At 44.4% G+C, this 25380-nt stretch overlaps 1 protein-coding gene across 2 annotated transcripts; it reads right to left on the bottom strand.

Moving 5' to 3' along the window:
• Nucleotides 1-1357: 1357 nt before the first annotated feature.
• RLIM (ring finger protein, LIM domain interacting) lies at nt 1358-23933 on the bottom strand. Of its 2 annotated transcripts, XM_064159360.1 has the most exons (4): nt 23765-23933; nt 12649-12837; nt 11728-11811; nt 1358-10423 (listed from the first exon to the last, which is right to left on the bottom strand). In XM_064159360.1, the coding sequence occupies exons 2-4, from the start codon at nt 12815-12817 to the stop codon at nt 8937-8939; spliced, it is 1740 nt and encodes a 579-aa protein (XP_064015430.1). In that variant the 5' UTR covers nt 12818-12837; nt 23765-23933; the 3' UTR covers nt 1358-8936. The 2 variants fall into 2 exon arrangements, with proteins under 2 accessions (XP_064015430.1, XP_064015431.1); XM_064159361.1 differs by lacking the exon at nt 11728-11811.
• Nucleotides 23934-25380: the final 1447 nt, after the last annotated feature.

Genomic DNA, 25380 nt, shown 5'->3' on the forward strand with positions numbered 1-25380 from the left:
TTGGGGTGTCCTGAGAGCAGGGTGCCCAGCACCCAGGTTGGGTGTTGGGATGCATCACTGAAGGGGAAAGAAGCTGGCGGGTGCAGCTGACAGGGTGAGGTCAGGATGCGCTCGAGTAGGGCTGGCTTTAGGGGCTTTTTAAATGCAGTATGGGAAACTGCTTTGTGCTGGCAGCAGGGCAAAGCAGGAGAGGGAATAAAATAATGCTTAGATCTAAGACAAACACAGCAGAGGGAAATGGAAGAGGGGGTGAGGGAAGGAGCGGGGAGGAGGGGAAGGGAGAAAGCGGAGGCGGGGGGGGGGGGAACAGAGGAAAGGATGGGGAAAAGAAGAAGAGAGGGAAAAGAAAGAGGATAGAGAAAAGGAGGCCACCTGAGAAAGAAGAAACAGGGGAATATGGAGGAGGTGGGGGGGGAAAGAAGACGGTTGGGCTGCAAGAGGCACTGATTGCTTTTGGACCGGCTCACCTGTGCGTGCTTTGTCCTGGCCCGGGCTTCAGGGTATGCTGCTTTTTGTTTGGTCGGTTGGTTTTAAATCTTTTATGTTTTGGCACAAAAGCTGTTCTAAACAAGTTCTTCCCAATCACCTGCAGCCCCACTCCATCCTGCACTGGGAACACAAGCAGCATCTGGGGGCTTTCTCTGCACAGTTGTGTAAACAGCCCCGCCTGGGGCTGGGGGCTGAGGTGTGAGCAGCGCTGCATGTGTGTTTGTGTCGTCCCGCCCCAGCCCTCGCAAGCCCCAGCTATTGTTCTGGCACGCAGCTCTTCCGCCCAGGATCGGGGCTTTGTGGTTAGAACTCTGTTGTCACCTCAGCTGGAGCATCGTTCAGGCTGGCCTACGTGGCCAGCGCTGCATCGCGCACAGCAGCACCAACCAACCTCCTGCTTGAACCCTAGACCACAGCCTACAGGGCTCTTCTGGACCTGCTTTGTGTCCCCCACCCAGCCAGATCCCAAGGATGGTAGTGTTTTTTGCTGCCATCTGTATTATTTTTCCACCCGTGTTGATGTTTTTATCAGTCCCATTCAGATTAGCACAGTTCAAAAGCCTTTTCTTTTTTTACCTGCCCTTCGTTTCCCTCTTCTTTCCCTCCTCCATTTTTCATCTGTTTCCATCATTTCCCACCCCCACTCTTTCCTTTTCCATCATTTCCCACGCCTTCCCTTACCTTCCTGGCCATGCTACATGTGCAGAAAGGATGGATGAGCAGCACAGCCTGGATGCTATCTGACAGGCATCAGCTTTAGGGGCATCTCCCAGCCTCTTCCCTCCCAAATAGTTCAGTTTATTTAGATCCATCCTCGAAAATGAAAGCAAGATCAGCCCCGAGGTGCCAGCAGCAAAGGCCAAGTCAGTTCCAAGTTTATTTAGTATTTATTTAGTTTATTTAGTAGTCAGCAGTATCTACAGAGATTAAACTTATTTTTTCCACTGTATTTTCCTGCCTTTCACCTGCTGGGTGTTGCCCTTACCTCAGCTGGCAGAGTGATGCTCAGGGCAGGGATGCAGGTGTTCCACCTCTGTTCATACCTCAGTACTGATCCCTGCTCTGAGGTCAGGAGATGAAGCCTGTGGACTCTAAACATTACTTAATTTCAAGAGATTTCACACCCATAACACCCTCCAGGACCAGCAAACCCACCAGCCAGCCTGCAGGCAAGCTCTGGCTTTGCAGACATGGGGCAACATATGGGGGTTTGGCCTGGGGTGTTGCTGAGGGTGTTTCACTGCTATTAAAGACTTAGAGCAAGTATTAAAGCCAAGAAACCAAGCCAGGCACTTTTTGCTTCATGGCATTTCATACAAGACCCATCACAATGAGCAAAGCTGCTGCTCCAGAGTATAAAACCACCAGACCCAAACTTTCATGGAGTCACAGAATGGTTTGGTTTGGAAGGGACCTTAAAGATCATCATGTTCCAACCCCCTTGCCATGGGCAGCAACACTTCTTACTAAACCAAGTTGCTCAAGGCCCCATCCAACATGGCTTTGAACACCTCCAGGTTTGGAGCCTCCACAACATCTGTGGACAGCCTGTTCCTGTGTTCCAACAACCTCACAAGGAATAATTTCTTCCTAATGTCTAATCCAGACCCAGCTGCTTCCAGTTTGCAGCCATAACCCCTTATCCTGTCACTCCACGTCCTAATAACAAGTTCCTCTCCAGCTCTGCTGTAGTCCCTTTCAAATACTGGAAGGCTGCTCTAAGGTCTCCCTGGAGCCTTCTCTTTCTACATGGAGAATCATATTCTGCAAATTCACATCAAGAAATCAAACCAGTGCAAAAAAATTATCTCTGTTGGCAACCAGGAGCCCAGCAGTCTCCTCTCCTGGTATTACACAAGGCACTGCTCTCCAGGCTGCCACAGGGAGCACACCACAGTCCACACCACACTATCGTAAGGATCACAGAAGCACAGGATGGTTTGGATTGGAAGTAACCTTAAAGATCATCTAGTTCAAATCCCCTACCATGACCAGGGATACCTCCTGCTAGACCAGGCTGCTCAAAGCCCAATCCAACCTGCAACTTTTTCCTGGAAACCCCAGAACCCTGCTGGCACTGGGTGCCCAAGATTGAGAGCCCCTCAGGAAATACAGCATGACATTCATGAAGTAATCATTGCTGAGGGGACTTGACGTCTGGATTTTCACATGCTTGGCTTAACAGGGGATTTATTCAGGGGAACATTTGGAGCATGCAGCATCTCATTAGCATCACAGACAATGCCCCTCCAGTTTAAGACTAAAAAGTGGGGTTTTCTTCTGCATCACTTTATTGTAAGGATTTAAGGAACTACAACAGAGCTGAGTTTAGATTAATTATAATAAAACCCCCAAAACAGGTACAATAAAAGCCCCAAAACCAGGTTCAATCACACTTTGAAATAGCTGGAAAAGGCAAGCAAGCAGCAGCCAAACTTTGCTTTTCTCTATTTCCTCTCTATTTCTACTTGATCCCACAAAGGCGCAGTCAAAAGAGCCCTTCTGGAGGTGAGAAGCCCCTGACCACCCAGTTATTCCTCAGCTCCATTGCTCTGGCATGGACAGGTTTGCCAAACACAACCTTTCTCCTCCCACCAAGCAGCAGCAGCAAAACAGACAAACACACACCCCTGTGAAGGTCTGGATCTGCCATGGAAATGTACCCTGAAGGTAGGAGTAGGACAATGCAAAAGGTTACAGGGTTTAAGCACTGAGAGGGAGGAACGAGGTTATATAAAGTTTTACAGGTCAGAACAGAGACCTCAGATGTGTTATGGAAAACAAACTTGGGGGTGAAGTCAGCCACACGTGCTCTCCAAGCCTTTGGACTCAAAGCCATTTGGGAGTTGATGGATAATTTGTAAGGAACAGAAAAAAAATACAGGGCTGCCCAAACTGATGAACTTCCAACAGGCAGATGTGGGGCTGGAGCCGGCAAAGAGTTCCTGGTATAGCAAGTGTGGGAACCACCTTGTGAATGAGATCACTGAAATAAAAGCCAACGCCTGTTACAGACTCACTTTCAGCCCGAGCTGGACACCTGCAAAGCAGAAGAGATCATGGAGCTGAACACAAAGCATGTGGGATTTGGGGGAAAGACACTCTTATCCCAGAGCTCTCACTGTGGAGAGTGGAGCTGAACCTCTAGAGAAGCCCCACACTTCCCTCCACACCGAACAGCAGCATCACTCCCAGCAGTGCCAAGCACCGGCCCAGGCACCGCATGTTGTAACCCAACCCCCTCTTTTGTTTCCATGTCAGCACCTCGCTCTTGGAGCAGCTCCCACTTCCTACTCGAGGAATGGAGGTGAGAGAAGTGCACATAATAAAGATAATAAAGCTTCCCACGCCCTAAAAAATGTCCTTCCCACTCAGCTAAGTATTTGCACGTACATCAGCTACTAATTTTAGGACCAAGCTTTTAGCCGTATGTAAGAGCCGCTCGTGAAAGCCGCTGAGCACTGCAAGGGATGTTTCTGGGGAAACAGCCCCCAGAGCCTCAATCAACAGGCACTGCTACAGACAGGCACCCCCAAAAGTCACAGCTACCCCTTGACAGACAACTTGCAGACACTGCTTTGGTATCCCACATTATCCACTGACAGGTTTACACAAGTCTGGGGCATCATGACATTTACTGTCTCAGCTTTGTGTACAAAGGAGCAATAAATTCTCCCAAGAAATTAACTCTAAATCATTCTGCTCTTCCATTTCTACCCAGCCTCACCAGGAAAGGCAAGAGAGTCCTACCACATCCACCACCGTTTGCTCAGTGCATTCCCACTGCAAGAACAATCCCCATGGAGTGATGCTCAAGAACAAAACAACCACTTCATGCATTTTATTGAGTCTATTTCCATTTGCATTATGACATCTTACATAGGGAACAAACTCCTCCTAAATGTTAACTATCAAGTTGGCTCAAACTGTTGCCCAATGAGCTCAAAGTACCATTTTGGATTAAACAAGTCCTGTATAAACAGATGCAAAGCACTGTACAAAAAGAAAAAAAAAAATTTAGTTACATTCTCAGTTGAATTCAAGGCTTCCCAACCAACACCTTACTATCAGGTAGCAACATTCAGGAAAGAGTCTTGGGTGTTCTAGCTTCAGGGAACAAAACCAGATAAACCAAACCAAATGCAATGCTATTTTTAATCAGGAGGGGGGAAAAAAAAAAAGAAAAAAAGAAAAATAGAGATACCTCACGCCAAAGGGAGGCTGGGAAGCCCTGCTATAACAGATGCAAACTTCCCTTCTTTTTTAACACAAGACAATTTCCATGTACTCTGGGGAAGCGAAGAGTGATTCTGCCTCTTCCATCCTTCATCAAGGATAAGCAAAGAAAAGAGCTGGTGTACCTAAGGCTTGGGAGTATTTCTGAATTTCTTATATATGCCCTTAGCACAGCACTAAGCCAGTCCTCATTCAAAGCACCTCCTCCTGGGTGGAGGCAAAGGAGCAGGAGAAATTTCCATGACCCATTAGCTTCACACTTGCTGACAGACCCATACTCAGGGAACGTGAGCCACCACGGCATGGGAAAGGATGAGCGGCGAGACATGAATTAAAGGAAAGGATCCTGAACTAAAGAGAAGGCTGTGGCTGAGCCAACAGGATGGAGCTTTGTATTTGCAGATCACTCTGTGAAAGTCACAAAACCCTTCACCACACTGCTCTAAGTCAGAGACCGATGGGGCAGCCTCAGCAACTTTCCTTTCTTATCTTCACGTTAGACCCTCATTATCATGAGACCACTGGGAACCTTCTCTTGGTGCAGGCAACCATTTCCAGGCTGCAGACAGAACACGACAACTGTTTGTTGGGACTCTCCACATTTGCATAACGCAGACAAGTGACAGGAAACTAGAGTGACAAGTCATTATGGCCCATTGTGCCCACTTTGGTGGGAAATCCATTTGTCTACAAGCCCACACAATGGACAATTATGGCTCCTGAAAAAGTGGTGCAGTGCCACAGCCATGCAGCTGCTGTGCTGCACATCAACGCTGCTTACAAAGCATCCTCACACCGAGTCATTCCCAGGCATGCAGCACCTACCCTAGACAAACCACTGGAAAAAATGCCTACAAGTTCTGTGCAAACTCCCCAGCTTGTTCAGAGAACTAAAAGTGCCATGCAAAAATGCAATCTGACAAATCTCAGGACTAACTCCTCAGTTTGTAACAGACAGAAGTCCCAATTAAAAACAAAAGTAAGCACCTACGACTCTCTACTGGTTCATCAGCCGAGTGAAACTCCAAACACACTCTTCAACCAAAAACAGTGTGCCTGCTCCCGGGCGTTGGCCTCCCGACTGCTTTACTTGCTGTGGTACCTGTGTACAGGTCTGTTCTGAATGAAGCTCACGCAACAGAGAGGGACTCACAGCAGAAGCCTGGGTGGCTCAGAACTTGAATAAGCACCAGGGCAACTACCAAGGCAGGCAACAGAGATCTTCAAAAAGAAAAGAGTGCTACCGCCTGTAATGCAGAGGAACCCAAACAAGGAGACTGAGCCCGGGTTTGAGGCTCCCACACGGTGGCACTGTGGACCAGGCAGCTGATGCAACCAGGCTTCCTCTGCCTCTCCAGACTCACTATTTCCATGCCATCACGCCTCCGAAAATGCCAAAAACAAGCTCTTTCAACCCATCACGCTGCTACCAACAGGAGGTAAGAGGCTGTAACTCTCCTGTAACACCAAGAAAGCATAAACTGAGAGATATGGTAAGTGCAAGTGCTCAATATCAGACTGATTCATAAACTGCAAATTAGGTTAATCACAAATGCTGCTAAATTACGAGCTTGTCATACTTTGTTAGCAACTGAAGTGCTAATACTGGCTTTTCCCAACTCCAACCTAACCTCAGTAGAACAGATGAATTACCACAGTGGCTGACAGATGACTCAGCTACATGAAGAAGTCTCTGCTGTATCAGCAGATTAATTTGTGCCAGCTCTTCCAGACTTCAGACTATGAACTCCAGCACCTTTAGCACACCTGGCATTAGAGAAGGCATATAAAAGCACTGACAGTCACAGTCTCCTGAACTGAGGTGAAAGCATTTGCTCTTGGTACCATTTGGGAAGCCTCCAACATTTTATTAGTTGCTGTTTTTACATAAAAGGTTAAGGCATGCCACTATCAAACTAGAACAGAACTGGAAAGGTGAACAGTTACTGGGAAATCAGAACATAACAAAGAACGCGATGTTAAGTGACACAGCACAGCCATGCTCCACACCAATCGGCACCAGTGGGCTGGTGCTTTAGTCCTCAAATTCCCATTTTCAAATCTAACACAGGATTAACAGAGAAAGGAGTCTTCTCCTTCTGACTCGGTGCTCCAGTAAGTCAGTATAGTTACTGGGAACACACTTGATAATATTTGCTGTGTTAATGCTACTGGAAGAAATTAAAAGTGTTCTTTTGTTGAGGAAACTTTGGCATAGGGAGCCCAGCACCAACTTCCACCTTAGGCTGATGATGTCAGAGGGAAATACTGAAAAACATGAGCTAATTTGTTTTGCTCTTCAAAAAGACATATATCCCCTTGGCCACAACAGCATGTCCCACCAGCAGGAGAGCAAGCTCCAGAGCCAGTCAGGGTTTCCTGCCAAACCAAAGACCACAAAATGCACATGCAGAAGAAAACTGGGAATTCTGGGACAGTGTGGAATCCTTAACTACCTGAGATGTTAAAATGGCTTAGAGCAGAGATTATAGTTTAAGCAGCCACTACTATAAAACACCAAAAACGTGTTTTGATCAGGAGAAAAAGACAGTCTAGCTTTCTTTTGTCATCTGAACAAGAAACACTTCCCTTAGAACCAGCAAGAGCAGGTCATATCCCTTTGGAACTACTGCCCTGGAGTGGAAACAAATACTGTTCTCCCTGCTGCACAGGTCAGCTAGGAAAGGAATAATCATTAGAGAATAAACCAAAGACAAGGTCGCTGAGTGCAATGGATGTTTTCCCCGACACTGCTGAGAACTGAGCTATGTTCTCCAAATCTTAATACTCCACACAATTCTGTAAGTAACTTCAACCCATTTTAACCTGCCTACTAAGAGGATAAAAAGTTTGCTGGGGTTTAATAGTATTGTTAGAATGGGTTACACATTTAAGAGTATTCTCATAATTACTATTTTCAAATTTAACTCAATCATCTGTTTCCCAGTTCATACCTAAGATATTTTTCTGTGGCACCTGAGTCCCAGGCTACCAACTCTGAGTCTAGCAGCACATTCACTCCACAGAGGTTACTAATATTGTTGTCAGGGAAGAAAAACAACCAGTCAGTACTTGTGTGCTGAAGTTACACAGAGCTGCCTCAGAAGCTGAAGGCTGAGAGAAAACTTGGGCATAAATCTCAGTGAATGAACTGGTACACACTGGTTTGTGCTGTATTAGCAACCACCTCAACAAATAACCAGCTGTTGGAACAGTTTCTACTTTTTATCAGCTTTTTTTGGTGGCACCACTGAGCCAAAACACTGCAACTGGAACACTTCTGGAATTTAATGCAACTGTCTAATTCAACTGGCTTTATATTACAGTAGCTGCTCACACAAACAGTACAGATACACACTGCTCCTGACAGGGCCACAGGTACATAAGCAGCTCTCTGGGGTTTAGTTTGGCCTCTGGGTGGTGGGGTCTGTATGAAAAGCATTCTTGATTTCTAAGCATGGTACAATTTTAATTCTTAATGCGTTAGTACAACAGTGCATTGGAAAAGTACTTAGCTTCTACAAAAAAGCTTTACAATTTTAAAACAGATTTGGTTTTTTGTTTGTTTTGATTTTTATTTAAACAAGCATAGGCAATTCTTAGTATTTCCACAACAAGATAAATATCCCAATGAAGCTACCAGCTCATCCTACAGCGTGCCATAGTGATGGGGAAAGGGCTAACATTAGTGTTATTTACACAGGCATGTCCAATATTAACCCAGTATGGAAATTAAAAGTATGTTCCAAGTGTGCAATCTAGTTCATTTTCTTTTTTTCAGAGAGTTGGATTCCTTGCAAAAATTCCTCTTACAGCTCATGGACACTGAGCAGGGATGATTTCTCTAACAGCTCCTTGTAAGCACAATCTTGAGGACAAAATGGTTATTGGACTGGGATGGGAGGGGCTGGGTGGGAGAAAAGAACTTCTTTGCAAAGAAAAAAAACCCAATAAAAATATTTTTGAGTGAGTAGATGTCTTTGGAGAAGTGAAATTTAACACCCAAACTGACTAGATCTTGAAAACTCTAATTAAAGAAATTCTCCAATTTGAAAAGCTTGAATAATCCAGAGAAAATTCTTTCATGAGGGAAGATTCGCTCCGAGTCATTATTATACAGTGAGGTACCACTCAAAAAGTGGCCATAAAGGAAGTGACTTCTTTGCCCATCACTATCACACTAGCTGCTTGGCCATCAATTCAGAGCTCGTTTAGACAACGCTCTCTCTGTTCCCAGAAGCTAAGACTGCTCTGCGACAAATGGGACAAGTGGAATTTTCTGATAACCAGCGGTCGATGCAGTGGACATGATACTCATGCGAACAAGGCAGCTTACGGAGCTTGTTGCCTTCCGTGTACTCTGTAATACAGACACTACAGGTTTTCAGAGCATCGCTTTCACCAAAATTCCTCATAGCTAGGTTGTCAATTTGTTCTTTGGTGAGTCCTCTTGGTTGGTCATCATCATCTTCGTTGAGTAGGAAAAACTGTGCTAGGCTAAGGAATGGTAGAGAACCACTTTCTTCAAAAGTGACCGATCCCCTTGTATTCCGACCTTCCCGTCTGGCACCAGAGGTTGAGCCACCTTCGTTACCACCTTCATACGCCTCCCCTGAGCTAACATCCGTACCTTCATTGCTGGAAGTCCCACCACCGCCGTTCTGTGGCTCCGAAGCATCCACGTTCTGGTTTGGAGCTGGGCCATTAGGATCTGCATCACTATCACTATACATGAAGTAGCTCAGCTCTCCAAAGCCTGTCATGATCTGCCTCAGCATAGTCTGAATAGCAACTGATGTAGTCTCGCTCAAGCCTGTGTTTAGGATCCTACGGATTGGAATCCTAATGGTGCTGACGTAAGTTCTCACTCCAGCCCGCTCCGAACGGGAAAAGGTGCGCCTGAAGCCTCCCCGCTCACTTTCGTAAGTGACTGTGTTGTTGGGGGTCTGGGACCTGGATCGAGTTCTGTTGGCTATGCTGTCTCTTTGCCGATACTCCCCTGGACGAACTCTTCTCACCTGAAGATCAAGCACTATGGTAGGAGGCCTCTGTCCAGGAGTTGCGGACTCACTGCTGCCGTTGGTTTCCGAAGAACCTGCAGCTTGAGGAGCAGGTCTTGTTTCAGGGGTCGAAAAGAGAACAGCGTTCTCACTTGGCACCTCAGTCCCCACTGTGTGCTGCCTTACTGTCACATGCTGCCTAGTTCTAGAGCTTCCCTCAGCTTCATTGGCCGAGGAGGGGTCAAGTGTTTGAGATGATGTGTTGTGATGAGACCTGCGAGGAGCTTCACTTACTGGGTTAATAGGTGACCTACTTCTATCAGTCCTAGCCCGCGTTCTCCGCTGTTCTGGACTCCTACTTCTGGCTCTCCTCTGCCCTCTAGGAGGAGAATCTTCCTCAGTTGGAATTTCCAAGGTCTGAATCACCGAGTCACTTTGTCTGTTTTCCATATCCTCCCCACCAGAAGGCTCCACAGATGGCTCGTTCTCAGTTTCTGGATTCGTGTTCCCATTATTACGGTTGACATTGATTTCCAAACTGAATCTGAAGTCGCCACTATTTGGGTTAGTCCGGCTCACTGCTCTCCAGGACTGGTTTCCTCGTTGCCCACTTCGTGTTGTATTTCCAGTCTGTCGGACTGAATTAAGCCAGTCTATGATAGAATCTCCATTTGAAACATCTTCTGCGGACTCTGCACCTGTGAAAAAGACAGGGAACTACCAAAATTAGAGCACTGAGCTAATCTGGGAATGATCTTTTCCAAGAACCTCATTGCTAAGGTTTAAACGTGTGAAAACTTAGAAGTGCTTAACTCTATCCAGTGCTAGCATGGTTTCACACATAGCATCACAATTCTTATCTCTTCGGAGCTCTCTGAAGGGAGCAGGAGTGGACATTTTTCTAGAACATACAGATAGGCTGCAGCCATCACAGAGCAAACAAGTCATTCAAATAACATAGGATGTTTAATCCAAAGACACATTTAGGTGTTATAACACAGCAATATTCTGTGTTTTCCTTCCCAAACAACTAGGTGATCACTGACCACTAAATAAAGAACTAAGTTTGTCCTGACCCTTGAATACTGCATTCAGTTTTAGGCCCCTCCTAACAAGGAAGGCATTGAGGTGCTGGAGCAGGCCCAGAGAAGGGCAACAAAGCAGGTGAAGGGTCTACAGAACAAGTCCTCTTATGAGTAGCTGGGGGAACTGGGTTGTTCAGGCTGGAGAAATAGAGGCTGAAGACAGACCTCACTACTCTCTACAACTCCCTGACAGAAGGCTGGAGTGAGGTGGAGGGTGTGTCTCTTCTCTCTAGCATCAGGCAACAGAGCAAGAGGAAATGGCCTGAAAATGTGCCAGGAGAGGTTTAGGTTGGATATCTTTCGGTAACACATTTTTTCCAGAGTCATCAGGCATTGGAACAGGGAGGTGGTGAAGTCACCAGCCCTGGAGGTGTTCAAGAAACATCTGGACATGGCACAGGATATGGTTTAATGGCCATGGTGGTCTCAGGTTGATAACTGTCATTGATCTTACAGGTCTTTTCCAACCAAAACAATTCTATGATTTTGTGGTAAAAGCTTTAGAGCAATTCAACCTCACTGAAGAGTGAGTGTCAGTGTAAAAGCCCTTTACCAATACCTACAAGAAGGGTGATAACAAAAGCAATACGGTGTGTTCGAAAGGGAAGAATGGTGAATAAAAGAAGAGAGACTGCCAAAAAGCATCCCAAAAGGGAGCAGACAGGAAGGCAATCTTCAATAAACAAATAGGAGGAAAGAAGCCTAAATGAGACTACCTTGATGCAAACAACAGATGTTCTATGAGCAAACTCTGTCCCAAACTGACCTCTGCAGCAGATATCAGACATAAGGTTTGCTCAGTTCTGAAGCAAAGCTCACCTTGCACCTGCCTAGGCTTAACTTGTTCCACTCCTGCACTCAAGTTAAGGTCCATACGGGGTGCTAAAGTTAAGAGTTTTCACAAATACTGTATATACCTCTATTCTCATCACTGTTTTGCTGTGGTGGACCTTCTTTAACTTGGTGTAGCCTTCTCAGCAACTCTTCTTCAGTAATTTCACCTTAGAAAATAAGCAAAATTTTCCAAAAATATTTCCAAATCATATGTATGGCAAGCATCATCAAAAGCTTCTAAAGAAGGTACTAGCCACTGCTGGTCTGGGGTTTTTTTGCTTTAATTAAATCCTGCCATAAGACGACTGACAAACAGACTGCTAAGGGGAAGCTTCCCTCAGAACCATTGTCCCAGGTTTTGCTGAAGATGAATGATCCAGTTTCACCCTATTGTGCTTTCTGCTTCTGGGACTTCTATGCAACTTAGCAACAATCTTTACCATCCTGTACCAATTAAATGAGTGTCCAGAGTATATATTTAAGGTAACACCTTCACAAGCATGAAAAGAATAAAAAAGTTTAAATTAGTTAAAGTTTTAAATTACAACTGGTTTGAATTAAGTTACTCTACAAAAAGTTAAAGTAATAACTCTATTGAAAACTGATATAAAAATGCCCATGCACAAACCTGTACTGGATTGCTTTTCTACCTACAAACTCAACCTCACCAGCACAGTACTTTCACACAGGTGCTTACAAGAAATTACTTTTTGACAAAAAAAAAGTCTAGAGGTCCATAACTGGAACTGAGTCAACTATGGGTGTTCCCACCAAGTTGTGTAAACACTTTGCTTTTTTATCTGATGAATCCACACCTCTACCTCTCCACTAGTCAGGGGACTGCTTGAACTTGAGTACATACAAGTTATCTGAGAAGCTACTTCTTGCCATGGAACACAACTGCAGCACATAAACTAAATGGGTGAAACAGCTTCAGGAGAACAGAAATGACACATCACCTACAGGCAACTCTGCCAAGATTTATGTACGGAAGTATTACCTACCTGGTGTTCCTAGCAAATTGTTGTCTCTCATAAGCCTGTAGTCCTCTTCGCTCAAGTTGTTTACAAACTGATAGAAAGCTTCTTCTCGATCCAGCCTATCTAGCTGGCTCTGACGTTGTGCTTCTGACTGATCAATATTGCCTTTATCACTAGAATCTGAGCTTTCCATCTTGATGGGTGGAAGAACACCTAAAGAAAAAGAGAGAAAACAAACCCTTCACATCCAGTGCAACAAAACATGGCACAACATTTATGAGTGCTTAATCTATACTCACTCTTCATTGTTACCCTTAAATCTGAGGAGGGGGAAGTAGTTTGGCAATGAAGCTTGAATTAAGATGAAGCGAATAACCACAGGGATCAAAAATGAAGTCATTCTCAAAACACAAACCTCTTGGAGAAGTACAAGCAACCCAAGTCAATTCTATCAGAACGAAGGATTTAGGAAGGATTCAAATACAGAAGATGGAGGGTACTATGGAATACTATGTATGTTAAAAAAAAAATCCAAACAAAGGCCCTTTGTCTTCTCAAATATAAAATAATATTTGGTAAAATCAACTTCATACTTTTATGTCGAGAGAAGAATTTGCTACCAAGTTTCAGCATTTACTGGACTCCTGATGTTGATGACTAAAATTTACAGAATAAAGCTCCACATTTCATACCATGTGTAACTTCTGCTATACAGAGCTATTTTCTAATTCACATTTTAAAATATCATCTACTTCTTGTTTTTCATTTGGATGAGATCACAGAACCCCAGCATGGTGGAGGTGGGAAGGCACCTAGTGTCCAACCCCCTACTAAAGCAGCGTCATCCACAGCAGCTTGCCCAGGATCACAATTTCAGACACATTTGGAATCTCTCCAGAGAAGGAGACTTCACAACCTCTCTGGGCAGCCTGCTCCACAGCTCCAGTAACCTCATACCAAAGAAATTACTCTTCATTTTCAGATGGAACCTGCTTTGTGCCCACTGCCCCTTGTCCTGTCACTGGGCACTACTGAGAAGAATCTGGCTCCATCCTCTTGTCCCCTCACCCCCACCCTTTAGCTCTTGCTGAGTATTGAGAAGATTCCCTCTCCGGCTGCTCCTCTCCACGCTAAACAGTGCCAGCCTCTCCTCCTCACAGAGATGCTCCAGGCCCCTTCACATCCTCTTATCATCCACTGGACTCTCTCCTGTAAGTTCCCTATCTCTCTTGAACTGGGCAGCCCAGAACTGGCCCAAATACTCTAGATGTGGCCTCACTGACAGAGAGAAGAGGGGGAGGACAACCTTCCTCAACTTGCTTTTCACACTCTTAATGCACCTCAGGAAACCTTTGGCCTTCTTGGACATAAGAATACACATCCTTGACAATGTCTCTCTCAAAAGAAGCAATGGCTGATAGATTTCATGTCTGTATCTGATAAACATAACAAAGTACATGCAAAGGTAGGAGACATTCTGGCACTAGCATCACCATGCAAATACACCAAATGAAGTTAACATGATAACTAGTTTCCTTAATCACTGTGCCTCTCTGTTCACAAGAACAAGAATTTTCCTGTACAACTGGTAGAATCTAGTTACTGGGAAAGGTGATTAGCAAGCTAATCCTCTGCATGCTAAAAAGCTCTGCCATAACATTCCCCATCAGAAAACATTCCTTTCATTTAAACCATTCTTCATGTGACATGAAAATACTGGAAGAATAAAGCTTTTCTGCTTCTCACTGGAAAATTTCCAAAGCTCAGACATCTGTCTAGTGCAAAAAGCATCTTTTCTTGGTTTGTCAGCACAGCTGTCAAGTCAAGACTGCCCACAGTTTACATTAGTGCTTCTCCACAGCACAGCAGCACTGTGTGATCTCCAAGGGTACCTTAGTGCAGCTGCTATTGTGAAAATTAAAGTGCACTGCCAACCTCAGCGTGGAACAATAGAAAATTCCATAGGCTTGGACATCCCACTATTGCAGACTTGCAAATTACAGAATAGCTACTTCCACCCTCTTTATCCTGAGATTCTCACTAGTACAGCTTGATTTTTAAGCTGGCCATATTAAGGTGCACACAACTCACTGCCACTTGGTAATACAGTATAGAATCAGAGAGTTGCAGAACAGCAAAGGTTGGAAGTGACCTCTGGAGACCCACTCCATCTCTCCTGCTAAGGCAGGTTCACCTAGAGAAGGTCACACAGGAATGCATCTGGATGGGTTTGGAATGTCTCCAGAAATGAAGACTACCACCTCTCTGGGCAGCCTGTTTGAGGGCTTGAAGCTCCTCCTCATGTTTAGATGGAGCTTCTTATACTGACATTTGTGCCTGTTACCTCTTGTCCTGTCACTGGGCACTACCGAAGGAAAAAAAAAAGTCCTATTCTTCTGACACCCACTCTTTAAATATTTAACAGCATTTATGAAGTCCCCCTTGGTCTTCCCTTTATTAAACTAAAAAGACTAAATTCTCTCAAGTCTTTCCCCATAAGGTAGATGTTCTAGTCTCCCAGTATTATTTGGTTTTGTGTATTTCTGCCACTTTATCAAAGAAATGAGGCTTATTTTTCACTGTTTTTTTTTCCCCTTCTCAGAAAGCAGCAGCCATCGCTAAGGTCAGCACCATTTCCAATGGAAGCCTATCAGTTTTCTCTGTGTTACTAAATCTCTGGTGCAATCTGCCTGGCCTGGCTGAAGACTAGCACATGATGTGCTGTCAAACACACCAATAAATGAATCCATTCACAGGGGAAGTTGTGCAATGGCTCCAGCAGGTATGTTCTACTCCAGATGGGCTCAGTTATGAAATCTGTATGCCCTTCAAATCTCAGACAGTTCTAATGAGAACACGGCTTGCTGGAAACAAACAACTTCTCACAATCTTTCTGTAGAATTATGACTCCAAGTGACTTCACTTCAAGATATATTTATTCTACAGAAGATGCCAGAAGTACAAAGACAGACACTTTTAAAAGAAACATCTGAAAAAGGCTTCAACTAGAATGAGACACTTGCATCCAAAACAAAACCTTGAAAGATATCTAGTTCTCTGGGGATATGTATCAAAAGTAAGCAGCATTCCCTTTTTCAGGACAATGAAAGAAAGTTGACAGTAAGATTAAGAAAATAAAGAAATGTGATAAGATGCTAAGGGACAGGAGCAGCATAAAGTTTTGTAAACTATTTTCCCCCAAGTGACTGCCACCTTGGTACTGACTGGCTTTCAAACACAGAGTATCTTCAGAAAAAATGGCAACATTAAAATATTTGTAAGCATTAGACCAATTCTGCAACAGCTTTGAAGAGAGAAAACTGCACTATGCATACAAAGCACGACATTTGCTTATGCTTTGAAATTCTCCTTTTAACTGCAAATTCCATAGCCATATAATGCCTGTTTGATTCAAAGACATTGTCTGTTTCATTTCAGAAGATGAATGGGCACTGGTCTTGGTCAGGATAAAAAGGAGAGTCAAAACAAGTGAAGGTGAAGGCAGGGGATCTCTTCTCTGATGTGTGCTTCAATAGACTTACTCTGAGCATTTCCTAAAGAATCATCTAAGTCAGTCTTACTTCTTTCCAGGTTTGCTCCTCTATTCCCTTATGAAATTGGCAATAATTTTAAGCCTTCTGAGGAGCGACTGAGGGAACTGAGCCTGGAGAAAAAGAAGACTCAGGGAAGACCCTCTTGCCTTCTACAACGCCCTGAAAGGAGGCTGGAGTCAGGTGGCAGTGGGGGGGAAGGTCAGTCTCTTCTCCCAATAAACAAGTGACAGCATAAGAAGAAACTGCCTTAAGTCACACCAGACGAGATCTAAGTTGGACATAAGGAACAATTTCCTCCTTGAAAGGGCTGTCAAGCTCTGGAAAAGGCTGCCCAAGGCAGTGGTAGATACTCACCCCTGGAGGTATTTGAAAGACTGGTAGATGTGGCACTTACGTACACAGTTTAGTGGTAGACTTGGCGGTGTTCAATTAATGGTTGGACACAAAGGTCTTTTCCAACCTAAATGAGTCTATGATTGTATAATTCTCCTCCATCATCTCATATATCCCCTCCTAAACCATAAAAACAGGTATTATACAAGACTGAAAAGATGCTATTGCAAAGAAAAGAGCTTCAGAGGAGAGATTTAATTTTTTAATTTCATTTCCATCAGGACTATTTCAACTAGCAATGACTGACTGTATTTGCCCATCTGAAGCTGCTGCTCACTAGCTCACTGTACCCCAATTTCACGCTGTTTGTCTTTGATGCCCTAGAAAGGCTACAAACCTATATGGGATGTTTACATTGACAGAAACACAGATGGCAAAGAAACGCCTAAATGCACAGCAACACATTCTCCTTCCTTTACTGCTGACAGCAAATGAGATGATAGTCCTCAAAGCAGAGCTCTGATATTAGAACCAGTAAATGGAAAAGAGGATTTCTACCCCAAGGCTTCTTTACTTTCCATCTCTTCATTGTCCACTCAGCTTGTTGTCCACACTGCCCATTTTTAGCTTCACTGCCCACACTGCTGCAAAACACCACACTACCAGGCTGAACCTACTAGAACATTCAGACCATGACCACCTCAACACGACTCCATAGGTCTCACCTGGCTGTACACCAGGACATCCACTGTGGCAGTTACCACATCCTCTCACTCCAATTTCAGTGTGGCAGAGTGATGCAGAGAGAGCTTGAAAACCTGTCCCTCCTTCAGGATTCTGCTCTGAGCTTATACACTGCAGAAAATTAAGACCAGCTTAAAGCAACACAGGAAAATCTGATGAGGGAAAACCAGCAGGATATTATTGAGTTACAACCAAATTACCAACATTTGATTAGCTAATAAGCAGGTATGCTTTGCTTCTCTTCTTCCAGTGGCTTAGTTCAACTCAAAGTAAGACTTTGCTCCTATCCAAGTTAAAAGACAGAGAATTTCCTTCTCAAGTGTCTTCCATGTCAGTACTGAGTTGACAAAGGGTGGGGAAGGTCACATCTATGAGCAGGAAGTTCAGACCTGTTGATTATGGCCAACTTCAGCTCAGATATCCAGCAATGAAAAACACTTTATAGGAAAAAAAATGAGGGAGGAATCATTCAAATGTTATACAAACAGAACTGTAGCTAGAATAAACTACTTTCTCCTAAAAAAAAAAAAATTAAGGGAAATATTCGTCAGCAGCTGAATATCCAGACATATGAACTACACTGAATTCTTAATTGGTGTTCCCATTCTTCCACAAGTCAGCAGAGTGTCTTCCCTGCAGTTATGCTTCAACGACCTCAGATATTTCAGAGCACAAATGACTAGCTGTCTTTCCACTGCTGCCACAGGCTGCAGGATCAAGAGCAGTAAGCCCACAAAAGGAATTGTTTGTTACATTATATTTTTTTCTCGAGGAAATAATAATCTGCTTGTTTGGATATTAACAACTTAAGAGTACAGGTTATTCCTTCAATAATGGAAAGTTATCATTCCTCCAGTAGAAGAAATATTTCACACTTTCCCTGATGCCAAGTTGGGTGTAAACTAAACCCAAACAGTCAGGATTTTGCTGCTGCTTAAGCAATCTTGTGGGACAGCAAGTAGTGATAAAATACTTGCGTTGTCCTTTTATCTTCACTACCGCCACTCTCTATCTCTGCACTGCATAGCACTTAGGGACTCCAGAATTCATCTCAGAAAAAGTACTAACAGGCAGTCAGGCACAGTAAAAAAAAAAAATCACCAGCTCTTCTTCCCTCAAAAATTGTGTGTAGTATCTCCTGCGATTAGCTATTGTATTGAATATGAAGACACTACCTTAGCCTGATCTATTGAGCTTAGAAATTTCACATAAAACATCAGAACTCTTATTAAACTAAGCAATTAAAACCTCTAAGATCTGACAAATTGAGCAATCATTCATTTGTGGGGCTAAACAAAAAAGCAACACTTTAAAGTTACAATAGCCATTAGATTTATGGGGTAACCCTCAAATTTTAACTTGAGAAAAGCAAAGAATTGAACTGCAGAAACTATTCAGCTCATGACTCTGTTTGTAAGAAAAAAATTCTTCTGAAATCCCACCTCCATCTAGGTGCTACAGGTGTACTTCAGCTTTATATCAGAGCTCACAGTGCCTTGTATGTTAGGAATGTCTCCTGAATCACCTCATGTCCCAGTAACATAATTAATACTTATCTATAAACAAAAAGGAGGATGGCAATGAGTGTTTGATAGATGTGCTCAGCAGAAGACTAATTTCTCATTTACGATTCATAACCTCATCTTAATTAGATACTTCAACTAGTAGAGTACCTTGCTTACATCCAGTCTGCAGAAATTACCAAACCCTTTGACTAAAATTAGTGACTCAGAAGTGGAAGACAGAAATACTTATTTTCTGGTTTGGGTTGTTAGAGATTATATACTTTTTCTTCCCCTGCTTTTGTGAAGCATACCTCAAAGCATTTTAGATCTACAGCAGAAGCATAACAGAGCTGTCTGCTCGAAGTGCTTTCCATGAACTCTGACTTCAGCAGCTCTAGCATACCACCCCATTTGGCAGGACAAGCCCAGCCAGCAGTCTCTCCAATTCCATTTCTCAAATGACACAGGAACAGCAGCTAGAACAGGCAGTTCTGTTACCCCAGGTTCTTTAAGTACAGAGTCAACTTCATGTGCAGTATGCATTTGACTCACCCCTCCTCTCAAGTACTACATTTTCCTAGAATTCAAAGTTGAAAAATAGTTTCCATGCAAGTCTACATCCAGTTTCTCAATACTCAAAACCAGCAGGAAGACATAACAACAATTGCATTTTCATCTTAAATATTTCATCCTTCAAGTCTGCTCAAAAGCATAAGCAAAAACTGACAGCGAAACCTATCATTAAAGGAGAAAAGTACCACAGAACAGTGAAATGAAACACTATTTGCATTATACATGGAGCTTCATTATGTCAAGTTTGAGGTTTTCTTTCTTTTTGTGCAGGTGCACAAGTATTCTGTTGTGATCACACCAAAGGCTTTGATAGCAGAGGTACAATTCACTCATCTACATCTTAGAAGCAAGTAACAAACTTTTCTAGTTTCCAAGGTTGCACCATGAATTTTGGATATATTCTTTCCCCCCCTGCTATTCTTGCTTTCTATTGACACTCTGATGAACAACAGATCTATGCTCTTACTAGCTCTCTATTAAACTCACCACACATTTCAAACACTCAAGAACTCCCCAAAAAGTCATAGAGCATGAACACTTTTAGAAAACTGAAATAAAAAAAAGAGATGCTTGTTCCATGTAAAGTGCTATAAAACTTAAAAGCCAGCTTAACACGGAGCATTAAACATCCATTCAGCTATTTCACTACATCAGTATGTTTCGAAGCAGAGGCTGTAAAACAAGATGCCATTCTGCACGAACATTTTAAACAATATAAAAAAGGTTAATACATTTGCAGAACAGCTGTAGAAAATTCAAAGAAGGGGGGAAAAAAAAAAAGAGGAAAGCATTTCAACAGAAACTGCTGAGATGAAGAGAAACTCTCAGATGTAACATCAACTCTTGAGAGGTAGAAAAGAAGTGAAGACATCAAGGTACAGAATTCCAGTAGTCTCCAACAGCCCTACAATACCTAAGCTAGAGTGGCCACCTTGCTGCATAAATTACCAGCTCAAAGAAAGATCATTTAAAAAGAAACAAAACTCATTATCTTCCAGATGAAGAGGTAGATCTTAGCAATTGCAAAATACTGAGAACACGTGGAACAAAGATAGGAATTTGAAAATAAAACACAGTAAGAACTGTCAGATCCCCAGGCCTCACATTTTACCAGCTGCACTTACAAAACACAAAACCAAAACACTTTTCACATACAAGTTGAAATGAGAATTAAGATAGCACTGCCTTTTGCATTCAAATTCAGATACCATAGATGACAACATTTAGCATATACAAGGTAAGAAGCTTCCAGAACGGGCGTCTCACAAAAAGCTGCTCTTTTCCTCCAAAAGTGAGTCTCCTGCTAGGTCAGCAAGCAGAAGGCCCGTTCTGAACCTCAAAGGCAAATTAATGCTGCATTCAAGCAACCACTATTGAGACTAAAGACAGCTCTATAAACAGGATCAACATCCAAGCAAGTTGTACCCACAAAATCACTAGGTGACCACCATGTAGTGTCTTGATTTCTGAAGAGAGAGAACTTCTAGTTAAAGCACTCTTTAATTCAAATTCAGTGACTTACAACTGAATAAGAAAATTCTATCTTTAAATTTACCACTAAATCTCACAAAACTGCTGCTAACAGTGGCTACTGAAAGTAAAAGGCAATAAAACAGTGATAATCACTACAACACAACTCATACTGGTACTCCTATTCACAGATTTTTGTTGCTGGTGTCTAGTGCCTAACAAATAGACACTGAAAATAAATTAAGTGCAATTTATTTGAATTTAAACAGGCAGCTACAATGCCACAATTCAATTTCTGATGATATATCCAGGCAGACAAGCTGAAGCATTTTAACAAGTCTACATGCTCATGCAACTTGCATATTGAAATGGTGAGCATTCTGAGCAAAACGTTCAGTTGCCAAAGTAAGAGAAAACACTACTGATTTTTCCTGTATTTTCACCTATCATTATATGGTTTTACAAGACAACAGAACTCTGCAGATCTCAAGAGTTCGGCTTCAACCCTGCACATCAGCACCACGTTACTAACAAGCACCTTGCTAATATAAACCTGAGTGGTCTGAAGGGAGATGTAGGTTTGTGTGCTTCTCACAATTCTACCTGCAGCCAGGAACCTGTCTATATGCAAACTAGAGACTCTCTGGTGCTTCTGCCTACCCCTTCTCACCATACAAAAGGCCTGGCTCTACATTATTTTACTTCTTCACTGTTTAGAAGCACATGGCATGAGCTGCAAAAAGCATCATAAAAATACACTGAAGGTGGAGAAGTTCACTTCTGATTTTACCTCTTCAAAAATAATTCTTGTACTCTCGAGTTGTTAAAAGTTTTCATCAAGACAGAGATTAAGTCACAAAATCTTGGCTAATAATCTTGTTTGAATTCAAATATTTTAACAGATGCAAACTGAGTTCTCCACAAAAGATTTAGAAGACCCTAGAAACATTGTAAGCTAAATTAAGATGGACTTGACTTAGATGCAATGTTTAAACTTGAGTATATGAAGTCATAATGATATACTTTTTTCAGTAGGCAGAACATAACATCTCCACTGCAACTGCAAGCATTCTACTAGAATCCAGAAATTTATTTGTATACATTCCTATAAGAAAGATGAATAAAGGAACAAGCTAGACAGGTATATTAATATATAGGGCGGTTGTAACCATTCCCATTTGACAATCACATTATCTGTTCCCTAAAAATAGCAGTACAAAAAAACAGAACACCACAGAGGTGGAGATCGATCAAAGATTAGTAACACTGTTTTCCAACACACCTCAGTATGTCTATGACTTAGAAATGTAACAAATATGATACAGGTGACAACCCCTACAGGCTTAAAGAATGCTAGTGTGGTCACTTCAGTGACAAATGTTTATATAAACAGAATTTCTGATGAGGAGAACGCTGTAGTTTTGCTTTAGAGGTCTAGCAGAACTAGAAGCCCTTAATTTAATAATGTGTGCTGCATTTTCCCTGATCAGGAGCAGGCAAGACATAACTGTAAGCTATAATTCTTTTAATTCCAAAATGTCAAACTTGGAAAGGGTTTAAGTGGTAGTTGACCACTGCAACCAAACAAAGCTTCTGATTCAATCAAGATAATTAACTGCACAAGGTGCATCCAACTGTTTCTTTTTTTTTTTTTAAGCCTTGACAAGTCACTGCAATTAAAATTCAGGGACAAACTGGTGTCAGAGCTTCTTCAGCATCTCAGGAAGGATTTACATCTTGAAATTAACCAGAACTACCATCATAGACTTGGAAAATAAATCAGATGTGTGATGGTAGCAATGGATACAGTCGAGCCTGAATTGTTGTTTAGAAGCTTCTCTGCATAAAGCCTCTACCTTGATGAAAAAGGGTGAAACAAGCAAAACTATGATCACCAAAAAAAAAATCTGCATTTTTTGCTGTGAAACCTTTTGTCAGTCTCCTTCAAAAACTAACTAAAACCAAGACACATAACAAACCTTAATAACTATGTTATACAGATGCGTTGTTATATATACCTCCATCATTAAAGCAGATGGCTGATGATAAAGCAATACATGCCGTTGGACTTTCGGCAAACGAAAACATTAATCGTCAAACAAACGGTATCAAAAAGAGAAGGAAGAACTAGCACAGGAAACTAAGGTGACTGAGCAAAGATGACGAGTCCAACTGGAGAGAAACTAACAGGACAGGAATAGCAAACATTACAGGTTTGAACAGGTCACAAGACCCTTACGAAAGACAGAGTATGAAGACTTCCTTTTGCCTGTGTCCCCAAAACAGGGCTTCTTGTCTCAGATCACGGGAAGAACAGCCTGAAAACACGGTCCTGAGGAGCTGATGATTCCTTAAGTAGGCACTAAGTATGATGAGGCCCAAGATAGTGGCTACAACTCCCCCGCTTACTCTACTCCTCCAAAAAGGGGCTAGTTTCAACTTCTCCAGCCCAACCGGTTAACCAGAGGGTGAGGGGGCAGTAGCCTTCCCCGAGGGGGTAGAGCGCAAGCTCTCCTCCAGCTCCAAAGGGAGGAACAGGCTCGCACCACTTGGGAGTGAGGCCCCGCCACACGCCTCGAGAGAAAGCGGAGAAGTCCCCAGGGTGACAGAACCCAGCCCATCCGAGGGAATGGGGGACTGAGGATCCCCGCAGTGCCTCGGGCACACCCGCCCGCAGACCGCCATCACCGCCCCCAGCTCCATCACGGCACCCCGCTCCGCCTCTGCCGCGGGGCGGTTTCGGCCTTCCGAGCCTCGCGGAGCCGGGAGTCGCTCTGCAGTACCCGGGACTCTAAAGTTCGCACAATAGGGACCCAGAACAGGGGCAGAGTGGCTTCGTAATCCCCGAAGACCCCTAAGTGCGTACTGGGGGCCGCAGCCGCTGCCGCCGCCTCCCCTGGGCCTGGGCCTCACCCTTCTCCGGGCCATTTTGAGAGTCCGCCTCCGGCCTCGAATACTCACCTCCCGCCGCCGCCACCCGCCGCCGCTTCCCCAGCTCTCGGTCCTCTGCTATCCCCGCTCCTGAGCGGGTTCGGTCCTGACTCGCCCCGCTCCGTCGGTGCCCAAATAGCAGCAGCGTCGCCCTCCCTCCCCTCTCAGGCGGCCATTTTCTGCTCCATTGTTACCAAGGAACGGGGGCCCGGAAGCGGCCGCCGGCAACCGGAAGCGCAGGAGCGCGCGCCTCTGCGCAGGCGCCGCCGCCCCCTGCGGGGTGGGAGGAGGGAGCGCGGCCCGGGGAGAGGAGCTGGGAGGACCGCGGGGGCAGAGCGGCCCCGGCGCGCGGGCGGAGCCGCCATTTCGGAGCGGGGCAGCTGTGGCCCCCGCGCCCCCCGCTGAAGGGGGAAGGGTGGAGTTGGGAGGGTGTAGGCAGGCGTGTGAGAGCCGGTCTGAAGGCAGGATGGCAGGGGTGGAAGGCCTTAGGACTACAGTATGGGTTCACAGGATAACAGTCCCAGCCCAGAGAAGGGTGGGAGTGACCTCTGGGCACCATCCAGCCCAAGCCCTTGCCAGAGCAGGGTCGCCCCCAGCAGCTTGCCCAGGACCGCAGTGCCCGGGCACAGCTGGGCTCTCTGCAGAGGAGAGCGCACAAGCTCTCCAGCCCAACGGCCCCAGGGCTCCAGCGCCATCGCTGCAAACAAGGCTCCCCTTGAGTTCAGGTGGAACCTCCCAGGTGCCAGTTTGTGCCCGTTGCCCCTTTTGCTGTCACTGAGCACCACTGGGGCGAGTCTGGCCCCGCTCCCTTGACTCCTGCGTTTGAGATACTGGTAACCACTGAGATGAACACTCCTCTTGAGTACTGCGTTCAGTTTTGGGCTCCCCAGGTTAAGAGGGACAGGGACCTGCTGGAGAGGGTCCAGTGGAGGGCTAACAGGGATGGTTAGGGAACTGGAGAGCATGGCCTATGAGGAGAGGCTGAGGGACCTGGGGCTGTTTAGTCTGGAGAAGACTGAAAGGGGATTTAATAAATGTTTATAAACATCTGAGGGCTGATCAGGAGTGGGGGGACAGGCTCTGCTCACTGCTGCCTACGATAGGACAAGGAGCAATGGGTGTAAGCTACAGCACAAGAGGGTCCACCTCAACACAAGGAGGAACTTCTTTACTGTAAGGGTCACAGAGCACTGGGACAGGCTCCCCAGAGAGGCTGTGGAGTCTCCCTCTCTGGAGACTTTCAAGGCCTGACTGGATGCATTCCTCTGTGATCTGTGTTAGATGGTGTGGTTCTGCTCTGGCAGTGGGTTTGGACTCAATGATCTCCTTGGGTCCCTTCCCACCCCTAATATCCTGTGATCCTGTGATGATCCCCTCTCAGGCTGCTCATTTCCAGGCTGAACAGCCCCAGGTCCCAGCCTCTCATAATAATCATAGTGCCATTTAGGCTGGAATACAGCTTTAAGACCATCAAGTCTGTTAACGTAACGCCACCAGTTCTGCCACTAGACTGTGTCCCACAGCAGCACACCTACACAGCTTCTAAACCCCTCCAGCCATTGGGACTCCACCACTTCCCTGGGTGGCCTGTTCAAGGACTTGACAAACATTGCAGTAAACAAATTTTTGCTGATGTCCAACTGAAA

The sequence above is a fragment of the Pogoniulus pusillus genome, chromosome 19 (genome assembly GCF_015220805.1).
Source record: "Pogoniulus pusillus isolate bPogPus1 chromosome 19, bPogPus1.pri, whole genome shotgun sequence".
Classification (NCBI taxonomy): Eukaryota; Metazoa; Chordata; class Aves; order Piciformes; family Lybiidae; genus Pogoniulus; species Pogoniulus pusillus.